General features: G+C 39.2%; 1 protein-coding gene across 5 annotated transcripts in view; it reads right to left on the bottom strand.

Moving 5' to 3' along the window:
* The window catches only part of diaph2 (diaphanous-related formin 2), a 527,556-nt gene that overhangs the window by 495,855 nt on the left and 19,614 nt on the right, over positions 1 to 12,087 (bottom strand). For 4 of the 5 annotated variants that reach the window (XM_061686696.1, XM_061686691.1, XM_061686695.1 and 1 more), the window contains exons 3-4: positions 6,728 to 6,760; positions 3,174 to 3,350 (exon numbers count right to left, since the gene is read on the bottom strand). In XM_061686696.1, coding sequence (XP_061542680.1) covers positions 3,174 to 3,350; positions 6,728 to 6,760 — 210 coding nt within the window. The remainder of the gene's footprint in view (positions 1 to 3,173; positions 3,351 to 6,727; positions 6,761 to 12,087) is intronic. The other variant, XM_061686694.1, reaches the window with a different exon arrangement.

Raw genomic sequence — 12,087 nt, 5'->3', positions numbered from 1 at the left:
GATTTGTGTTTGTCCCACAGGATTAGTGGAAGTTTCATGGGATTTGTTGAATTCGTGTTGGTATTTCAGAAGTCTCACAAGATTTACTTCAGTCTGATGATATGTAGAATTACAGTATCACAAGATTTACTCAAGTCTCAGAAGCTTTGCAGACATCTTGCTGAAATTGCATCAGTATGAAATCTCTCATCTCTCAGTGTGAAGTCTTGTGGGATTTGCAGGAGCCTTCCAAGGTAAGTGGAAGACTTTGCATCTCATGGGATTTGCATTTGTCTCACAAGATTTGTGGAAGTCTCGCAAGATTTGTAGAAGTTTTGCCAGAATTACAAATGTCTCATGATATCTGCTGAAGTCTCATGACATCTGAAAATATCTCAGAAAATATGTGGCAGTGTCATAAGATTTGCTAAAATCTTGCAGGATTCACAGAAGTCTCGCTGGATTTGCTTGAGTCTTGTCAGATTTCAGCGTGTACCATCTTAAGTCTCTATAAATATGAATTTTAAAAAATCCTCCAAAAAGTCTGATTCCAGATTTAATGTTAACTTGATTTCGAACTATGTGAAGCACTTTGTGAGTCATCAGTATCAGTCTGAGAAGTGCTTCATGCAGTAAATTTTTAATAAGTACTGCACTCTAGCATGACATATTGCATGTTTTATGCAACTGTAGGAGGATATTATCAATAAACCTGTGCTCAAATTGCCAATTTTGAATTCAAAGGCTCCACTGCAGTCTGAGAGCAAAAAGCAGGAGCTTGAAGAGTATACAAATGAATAACCCTCTTGGATTTGAATTTATTACTGTAATTGCACATTTCTGTCGGGATCGTCAATGCCTGTCAAATGTCAGTCCCCGCCCAAGCCTGCTTTCTGTGTTGTCTGTCAGCAAGCAAATATAAGCTTGGGCTTAATGTCACTCCACCTTGAGCACAAACATCATCATTGAGAAGTGAACTGAGTGACAGGGACGGATAACCAGGCAAGAAAACACTCACAACGGAGCCTGATTAAAAACTCGGAGCACTGATCATTTAGTGGAGCGCCTGGCAATAAAGTATGGGCCACACAGTCTGAGATATTATCCACAACAAAACCTATGCAATGAAGTTATACACCGGTATCTAGTATGTCTTTCATCCATCCATCCATTTTCTGAGCCGCTTCTCCTCACGAGGGAACTGAACTGATTGCCAGCCAATCGCAGGGCACATACAAACAAACAACCATTCGCACTCACATTCACACCTACGGGCAATTTAGAGTCTCCAATTCATGCATGTTTTTGGGATGTGGGAGGAAACCGGAGTGCCCGGAGAAAACCCACGCAGGCACGGGGAGAACATGCAAACTCCACACAGGCGGGGCCGGGTATTGAACCCCGCTCCTCAGAAGTGTGAGGCTGACGCTCTAACCAGTCGCCCACCGTGCCGCCGTATGTCTTTCAATGTAGAATTAATCTCTTTACCTGAAAAATTGTAAGGGATAAAGCCTGAAATCTGCAAATGTATTTACGTCCTAAACACAAATTAAATCTATTTTGGGTAAAGATTATGTTATGTGTGAAAGAAGGTGTGAGAAAGATAATTATGAGTTAGCAGGAATCTTACAGCTGTGAATGTGAGAGCACATGGAAAAGATAAACCAGGTAATTTTCTCACCAAGAAAATATTGTAATAAAAAATATTAGAAAACTCTTTCATTGGCATTACTACTCAGTATGGCTCAGCAAGCTGCTAACAACTTTATCAATATATTTGGAAAAACTAGAACGGTACAACTAAAGTTCAAGATCTCTCAGACATTTAAAAATCTTTCTGGAAACATTCCTCTTACCCCTCGTATTATGTTAGGAAAAAAGTAATATCCAAATTTAATGCACGACACCCCACAACACACAATCACGGTACAGGGATAAAGGTTGCCAGTTGGGGACCCGGTAACCATAGTAATAGGGTGGGCGGTGGGTATTAACATTTTCTCTTTGCTTGACTCCTGGGTCCTGTGACCCACACCCTTCTGTGACCTTTTTCGAGTCGCAGATGGGTCCTGCATTGGGCCCTGTTGGTGGTTGGGGCCCCCATGCTCTCCGGGGGTGGTGGCAGCGGAGGATGCGTTGAGTTGGGGAGTTGGGTGTGCCGCTGTGGGGCGTGGTGGTCCAGTACCCACGCTCCTCCCTTTGGGACTCGTTGGGGCGCTTTGGTTTGGCTGGGGGACCGCCCTGGATCCTGGGCTGGAGGTGCTGTCCCCCTGCCTGGGTTCCCCGCGGAATGGGCTCGCTGGCTTGGCCCCCCCCCCTTGCGGGCCCACCCTTCCTCAATGTGCCGACTCAGCAACTGCGTACACCAGTTGGCTAACATGGATGTGATACGGTGTTCATTCACTAATAAGTTACAAAGACAGGCTATGGGCTTTAATTGCTTGTGCTGGGACCACTAATAATAACACAGGTTATATTAAGATAGCAACTCACTGGTTCTTACAAATGTTTAGACACTATAAAAACATCCCACCACGCCACTCATCAGTAGCACTACCTCGCTCATTTCCCACATCCTGTTCTGTCCTGCCCTTTCCTGTTCTCTCTCATCTTGTCCTAGTGTTTAGTTGTTCCATGTCCTAAACGAGTGCCCCCCCCCCCCCCCCGCGCCCGCCCCCCAATCCACAAATAAAAACACAACTTGAATGTAGTAACATTACTTGTGCTCAAATATCTAGACTATCGTACTATTGTTCTGCTGTGGTTCTCACCCCTAGTCCCGTTGTCCGTTCTGTCCCTCTGTCTGTCCCCTAAAACTATTTTCTGTCCGGCTGCATTTTCAATAAACATCAGAATAATTAAAACAATTTAAAAAAAAAATAAAATAAGCAGAGCGAGTATTTCAAACTCCACTGTTGCAGAGCAAAACTGTTCTAGCACAAAAGGCACACAGTTATACCATTCTGCATGGCCATGCTGCTGAACAGGACAGGTTACAAAAAAGAAAAAAAAAGTAAGTAATAGCTATTACACTTTGGACTCCTAATTAACACTGCTAAATTGGGTTTCACTTTCTTGTGAATGAACATTTAGTGGCATCAAACTTTACTAAACAGCTGTTTGGATGGACTAAAGACAGCATCGAATATGATGTGATGGCCACAAATGACAAATAGTCAGCGCCCAAAGCTTACCATCATCTTCTCAAAGAGATCAATGATCTCCTTTTCCGAGAGGTTCATGGAGCGGTCGTCGAAAAGGGGCTGAGGAACGGGCAGTTCAGTGTGGTTGGAGAGGGGGTCCGTCGGGTGCTGTATGAGAGGCTTTTCCTTCTTCATTCCCGTCTTTCGGAAACTGGTAATGCGATCACGCTGCAAGAAAACACAGGATTTGCGATATCACTCCCAATAATAATGTTATATCAAAATACAGCCTTATTTTTTGCATTCCAATAAAATAATGTGATATGCAACATTATATTAAATGCATTTTTAGAGGTGCAACGATTATTCAATTAATCGACAACGAATCAATCATCAGATTAATCGATGTATGATTTTTGATATTCGAGTCATTGTTTAGAGACCTTGTTTAATTTAAAATTGTCCAAATCCTTGGAATTTCAGCCTCTCAACAGTAAATATTAATTGCATTTACTATAATAATATATAATAATATATAATAATAATAATATTAGAGTTATGATAATAATAAAGGAGACTGATTATCTTTGTGTTTCATCAAATAAAACATTTGTAAAGGTCTTTTACTTTGGAAAACAATGATCAACATTTTGCCGATTTTCTGACACAAATTACGGAACAAACCAGTAACTGAATCATAATCAAGTCGTGTTTTTTGCATTTTCTGCACTGTCAATTTGAACTAACCTGTTTTTGATACAGGGATGGAAATTTAAAAAAAGTATATTTTTTAAACAGATTCATCGATTAATTGAAACAATAATCGACAGATTAATTAATTATTAAAATAATTGTTTGTTGCAGCCCTCAACATTTTGCTAATAAACAAATAAAATTAAACACATAACTGAAAAAGACTACAATACAACAAAGTAAACACTGTATGAACCTTATAAAGACGTCGCTTACCACCTTACCCAAAGGACCACCTGGTCGTCATACAATACTGATGCTCTGTTGACTTGCACTAATATTATCCTCTATTCCGTGAACAAAGAAAAAAACATGACTCCCACATGCAACTAATGTTAGAATTAGTATGGAATGAAGAGGACGTGCTGGTTTAAAGGACATACACATTGGTTTTGGAAAGTCGTCAATTCATGCACATTTTAATGTGTTGTTCAATTTCAATGATTAAATTCAAACCAGTAACAACATTTGAAACTGTGGCAGCAAACATGGCAATAATCTCCTCTCTGCTTAATATTATTCAAATTTATTGAAAACCTACTGCCAAACTGTCATTTCAGTCCAACAATACTAGGTATTAGTTCCTTAATATGACAAAATGAGATACAACACAATAGCTGTATGAATCAATTCAAATGAATTACATTAGATAATTTTATTTCAATATAATAACAAAAAATAATTTGCCTTTCCTGTAGATAAAATGTAATTGAATGTGTCTGAAATACTGAGTGGTGTTTGTAATTGTGTATCCCTTTTATCTTAATAATTTGATTTTCACCCTATTGTGCTATAATAGTATATTTTTTAAATAATAAAGTAAAGATGATCCTTTCCTGCTAATATTGTGTGTTCTCGCTATAACGTCTGATATGAAAAACAAAAAAAACAGCCTATTATTAACAAATATCAAATTGACATTTCTAAAAAATACAGTTTGCTGTGTCATCATGGGTTACTGACTGCTAAGTAATATATTTTTTTCATTAAAATTAAACAACACAATAAACTTACAAACCCCAAATCCAATGAAGTTGGGACATTGTGTAAAATGTAAATAAAAAAAGAATACAAATGATTTGCAAATCCTTTTCAAACTATATTTAATTGAATACATGACAAAAATGAGATATTTAATGTTCAAATTAATGAACATGATTGCTTTTTTGCGAATATTCTCTCATTCTGAATTTTATGCCTGCAACACATTCCAAAAAAGCTGGAACAGGTGAAACAAAAGACTGGGAAAATGAGGAATACTCCAAAAACCATCTGTTTAGAACGTTCCACGGGTGAACAGTATAATTGCCAACAGGTGAGTTTAGTGATTGGGGATAAAAGTAGCATCCCCAAAAGGCTCAGTTGAACAACTGCATTAGTTAATAGTCAAGAGCAACGTTTCTCAACGTACAATTACAAGGACTTTAGGGATTTCATTATTTAGGGTCCATAATATCGTCTAAAGATTCAGAGAATCGGGAGAAATCTTTGCACATTAGCGCCAAGGCTGAAAACAGACATTGAATGCCTGTGACCTTCGAACCCTCAGATCGAAAATACCCGCATGATTGTGTCATGGACATTGCCAGGTAGGCGAAGGAACACTTCAGAAAACTATTGTCGGTTAACAGTTTGTTGCTACATCTACAAATGCAAGTTAACACTCTTCCATGCAAACCGAAAGCCACATATCAACAACACCCAGAAACCCCGCTGGCTTTTTTGGGTCTGAGCTCATCTGAGATGGACTCATGCAAAGAGGAAAAGAGTGCTGTGGACTGACAAGTACACATTTCAAATTGTTTTTGGAAACCATGGATATCATGTTCTCCGAGCCAAAGACGAATAGGATCATCCGGGTTGTTATCAGTGCAAAGTTCCAAAAGCCAGCATCTTTGATGGTATGGGGCTGTGTTAGTGCCAATGACATGGGTAACTTGCTCATCTGTGAAGGCACCATTAATGCTGAAAGGTCCATACAGGTTTTGGAGCAACATATGCTGCCATCAAAGCGTGTTTTTCAGGGACGACCCTGATTATTTCAGCAAGACTATGCCAAACCACATTCTGCACGTGTTACAAAAAGTGTGGCTTTGTCGTAAAAAAACAGTGAGAGTCCTAGACTGGTCTTCCAGAAGTCCAGACCTATCTCCCATTGAAAATGTCTGCCGCATTATGAAGCGCAAAATATAGCAACAGAGACCTGAGAGCTGTTGATCACCTGAAGTTGTACATCTAGCAAAGATGGGAAAGAATCCCACCTACAAAGCTTCAACAATTACTGTCCTCAGTTCCCAAACACTTATTGAGTGTTGTTAAAAGGAAAGGTGATGTAAGACAATGGTTAAAATGCCCCTCTCCCAGCTTTTTTGGAACATGTTGCAGGCATCAAACTCAAAATGAGTGAGTATTTTCAAAAAAAACAATTGTTTGTCAGTTTGAACATTAAATATCTCATCTCTCTAGTCTTTGTAGTGTATTCAATTTAATTATAGGTTGAAAAGGATTTGCAACTCATGGTATTATGTTTTTATTTACGTTTTACACAACATCCCAACTTCATTGGAATTGGGCTTTGTATATAAACAGACAAATGTGATAATGACCTGCATGACGTGCATTCACTGAAATACTTCTGAATGGATCAAACAGACTAGAAGCTGTCGCACTGGAATAAATAAGAGGAGCCAAGACAGATTTTAACTGATTCACTGTTTGCTTCTAAATACATGTTTGATCCATCTGCTTATTTCAGTCACATCTCATGCAGCCATGATGAACAGATGGCAGATACGTAGGATATAAAACAAAACAAAAAAATGAACATGCCAAAGTAAAACCCAGCGCCTTACCATATCATCAGCCAATGTTTTTATGTGTATGTTCTGTTGGGAGGGAGGGAGGGCACAGTGTAAATGACAGGAAATGACCACATAACAACCAGAGGTGAACAGGACCCCACATCTGTGTTGAATGCATACATACAGAAGCGTGTCCCCTTCTATCTTCTGCATCATGTCTCACTCATAGTAGAATCCCAACAGGGGTGAGGCCCACATTAAAGGAAGTAACCTCACAAGGTTGCTTCCATCATATACAGGTATATCTCAATAAATTAGAGTATAATGAAAAATGTATCCTCTCTGCTCCTTGTGTACGGTATATTTAGATGAAGATCAGACTGCATTTTAGGACATTTGTTGTAATCTCTTAAATTCCAAATGATTCACTTACTTTTTTCCTACTGTATATTACAGTTATTATCAACTGGTGGGTCAGGATGCAAAAGTAGGTCACGGACCCATAATGGGTGGGTCGCGGACTCGCAGACAGGTATAGTAGTAGTAGAAAATTACAGGGGGTCCTCGATGGTACCGTCATATGTTTCAAGGTTACTAATGGTGTGCAATGAACTAGTTTGCGCAGTCGTCTAAGAAAATTTGATCACTTGGCACAAGACGGCACTCTCAGTTAATGCCGTACTCGTTTTTTATTGGTTCGTTTCATTCTAGAAGTGTTTTTCATACAAATAGCTAATATAATTATGACTTTACAACTGTGTTAGTGTTGATAAGCGCTGGACTACAAGTAGCACATGGGCAATTTACAAACAAATTCTGTATGTGAGCAAAAAAAAATGAAATATTCAAGTTCATCCCCGGTCGGACTTGACTTGAAAATAACATTATTTTGACTTTCCTAAAAAGAAGAGCTCAATGCCAAGATGTTGTCCTGTTCATCTTTAGTTTCTATATGAAGTACTCTGAAAGGCACTTTCAACATGTAAGCATGTGTTTGTTACATTTAAATATATGATACACATAACTGTATGTTATATTACAGGCTATGTTTGAACAATTCATGTTCTTTATTGTTCTTCACGTTTGTAAAAGTGGGTCACAATTTGGCAACAATAGGAAAATGTGGGTCCCAGGGTGACAACAGTTGAGAATCACTGGTATATTATATACATTTATAACTACACAAAGAGTGATATATTTTGGGATTATTTTAAAAGTAATTTTGATATAGTTTACAGCTAAGGAAACCCCCCCAATTCACTATCTCAAGAACTTAGAATACTGCATAAAATCTAAGCAATGATTTTGCAATGAATTAGGTAGAATTTTGCATTCTGAAAAGTATTGCTCCATGTGTTTAATCAATCTCGGTAATACAGTATGAGTTTCCCTTTTTGAATTGAACTACTAAAATAAATGTACTTTTCTACAATATTCTGATTTATTGAGATGCACCTGTATATGATAAAGTTGATACTGTACATATGCAGGGCATAAACAACACTTGTTTTAAAATGTAAGAACACATAGGTGAGTGTAAAGTTCATATTCACGGCATGCACACCTGAAATAGAAACACCCACCAGACCCCAAAGAAAATACATGAATGAGAAAAAGGACATTGTAATGCCACTTTCACAGATGATATTGCAAATGCGTGTAACCGTGCCTTGTGTGTTCATGTTACTTTGTCAAATATGGAATAATATTAACAGGTATATTAGTCAATATACTTGTCAATATAGTCATGCTGTGGAGATGCAACATTACTACTTGGCACCAAACAGCAGAGGGGGCAAGTGATTCAGGCCCAACTTTTTTGCTGCCTTAGCTGCCTCAATGAGCTTTAGAAGGAATGATGCACTAAGTGTTCTGTTGCAGCTTTGACAGCATGTGATGCTAAAGCTCGATATCGAGTGTCAGTGGAACACCTCAATTTGAATATGACTTAAGTCACAATTACTCTGCAACCGTCACACGTCCCTCTGTGCGCCTTCATCAGCTGTCACTTGTGGCAACAACACAGCACACACTCAAAACTTCAATTGCAAACCAAAAAATGTCTTCCTTCACATGAGGTGAGGAGAACATCGACTGTGACTTTGGATGGGTATTTGACCAAATGTCCTTGATCCATTAATTGGGAAAATTAAAAAGTATGGTATATTACACAGACGGCACGGTGGAGTTTGCATGTTCTCCCCGTGCCTACGTGGGTATTCTCCGGGCACTCTGGTTTCTTCCCACATCCCAAAAACATGCACGGTAGGTTAATTGGAGACTGTAAATTGCCCTTAGGTGTGAATGTGTGTGCGAATGGTTGTTTGTTTATATGTGCCCTGAACTGGCTGGCGACCAGTTCAGAGTATACCCCGTCTCTCGCCCGAAGACAGCTGGGATAGGCTCCAGCACGCCCGCGACCCTAGTGAGGATAAGCGGCTCAGAAAATGGATGGATGGATGGATGGATGGATGCTATATTACATTTTTCACCTTTAAATGTATGTGGGTGAGTAGTTTTACACTTGCATGACAGATGCAGTAAGAGTAGATCTCCAGCAGTTCTCCCTCTATGGCACTTCCGAGATGCTAGGTGTCCAACACATCATCTAAGGGTGACTAGTTTTGTTTTGTTATATAGCAGGAACCGGGTACAAAGATTATATTTGATGGTATTTTTTTTTTCAAAATCCTTACACAGGTTACACTGTGATGAAATCCCTTAAAGCAATACTGAATGAACTGGACTGTTCCTCCTTCACATTTAATCTAATGTCCATACCTAATAAAAACATTAGCCTTTACACCGATTTTATCGGTATCAGCCGATAATTAGCATTTTACTCCGCGTCGCCGCATGCACAGTATATTTCAATCCAAAAGCTATAGTTTATTTTGAGCCTTGTCACGTGTCTTTTGACGTAGACCTGTAAATATCTGTGGGACAGACAATACATCTGAGACAGACAACACGTAATGCCATGCTCAGACTACAAATTTGCTCTTTCAAGATTGCACTGTCAGACTCCTGCAATAAAATATTGTATTCCGATACCAACGCATCCCGTTTTTTACGATGATTGGGCTTTATCTTGTCAACTCAAATGCGACCGGATACACCAGTTACCGTGGCGACGACCACACGAGTGAATCGCGCCGACTATATTATGAGGACAAAATGGGGAAACACGTGTGTTGGTGGTCACCGGTACTCAGGAAAGGACATTCATTTAAGGCTTGCTTGAGGTATGTTCACGTACTTTTAATACGATACGGCTCGCAAGCTGGGAACAAAACGTTATGTAGCCTAGCAAGCTACTGCTAGCACAAACGGTTGGACGTAAACATGCTGCCGTTCTGTCGAATCATGCTCTAAAGTTTCGGTGTGGGTGAAGTAATTTAATTTAAAATAAAGTAATTTAATTACAGTAAGTTAACCCCCATTATTTCTGTCATGTAATGTTGGTTTGACCTGACTGATTAGAATACACAATCTGACAAGAGCAGTCATTTCCAACCTTATGGAGCCAAGGAACATATTTTACAATTGAAAAATCTCACGGCACACCAACAAACAAAAATGTCGCCAAAAGTGGAACATTAATTACTGTAGTTACTTCCTCCCTTCTAATGAGAAGACCATTCATTTGTTCTGTCTGTCACTATGCCTCACTGGCATAAATAGCGGAAGAAAGATACATTATTTATTGTAAATAGAATTTTTTGAGCAATTAGGTACACAAGTATATACAGTAAATTCCTCTATCATGTGATCGGATCGGTGATCGGTTATCGTTTTTTTTAAACTCACTGATCGGTCCCAAAAAGCCTAAAAAACATCATTAAGAACTTTCTTCAAAATTCTTGAAATATGTGTGTATGATCAGTGATCACACCATTAAGGTTATAAAAGCCAGCGCTTCCTCCTAACAGAACATTCAAAATTACCAAAGGGATGTTCGGACACACCTTAACGTCTGTCCAAGCCATTATGTATTGTTACCAGTCATTTTTAAGACAGCAGTAGCTGCACTGGCGTACAAGCCGAGGCTCGGGGCTGTGCTTGTGAGGCACTAATGAATAGAGGGATGTACTGCTAACGGTTGCCTTGAGCCGTGGATTTCTCCGCTGTTGCAATCAGGAAACTAGTGGTGCTATGGCGAGATTGGCTCTAACCTGGACCTCCCTCTGTGAGCCTTCATCAGCTGTCGCTCACGGCAACAACCTAGCACACACTCAAAACCTGAATTGCAAACCAACAAATGTCTTCCTTCACATGAAGTGAGGAGAACATCGACTGTGACTTTGCATGGGTATTTGACCAAATGTCCTTGATCCATTAATTGGGGAAATTAAAAAGTATGGTATATTATATTTCGTACATTTAAATGTATGTGTTTTTGAGCTTCGTGATTGAGTGGCGGCCAGTCGAAGGTGCAGTCTGCTGCACCATTAAGTAGTAAAGAAAATGGATGGATGTACAGCGTTTGCCTCACAGTCGAGAGGGTCTGGGTATGAAACTCAGCTCTGGCCCTCCTGTGTGGAGTTTGCATGTTCTCTCTGTGCTTGTGAGTTTTTTCTCTGGCTTCCTCCCACAATCCAAAAACATGCATGATTGGTATATTTAAGACCAAAAACTGTCAATAGCTGTGAATGTGAATGACTGTTTGTCTATAAGTGCCCGGGCGACCATATCTGTGAAAATCTGTGAAATCATCTCCTTGATATGGACTGTTTGGACAGTTAACAAAACACACTCTGTCACCAATAGGGCAAAGTAGAACAGCAACCAGCCAGACATACAGAGTGAGCACTTGTGCATTGACTTTCCTTCAGAATTCATTTAACTCATTCAGTGGAATTGTAAGACTTGTCTGCCCAGCATGATTTCTTCTCAATAAACATGACATGGGCAACAACTTCTCCCGTTGCTAAATCAGACCGTTCATGTGTCATCAACCCTGGCATTCAATAGCTGTGTATTTCTACGTGAAATACAGGTTACTTTTCAAATGGCTCACTTAAACATTTTCTAATCTATCTACAACAATCAAACCACTGGTTGGCAAATTGCCTTAACTTGAGGGCCTTTCCTTGCCACATTATCTTAGCAACATTGCAAGAACGGAATTTAACAATCAAGCTTACATGTCCTCGGGGCACCCTCCTCCCTTATTAAAGTAAACTTTTTCATCATCATAAATGAGAAAACCATCATCCCCTTTTAAGGAAATGAGCCAAATGAGTTCTAGGTCTCCCCTTGATAAAATCATATTGAAAGTCAGTTTAGGGACACAAATCGAGTTTGCATATAATCAATAAAAAACACAATAAATCATAATATTTTATTCTTGCTCCTGATGGTATAAGGAACACTAAACAGATATCTATACAACGGTTCTGTAACGTAAA

Source organism: Phycodurus eques, chromosome 9 (assembly GCF_024500275.1).
Source record: "Phycodurus eques isolate BA_2022a chromosome 9, UOR_Pequ_1.1, whole genome shotgun sequence".
NCBI lineage: Eukaryota > Metazoa > Chordata > Actinopteri > Syngnathiformes > Syngnathidae > Phycodurus > Phycodurus eques.
Note: the sequence above shows the minus strand (reverse complement) of the source record. Positions and strands in the feature narration are given on the sequence as shown.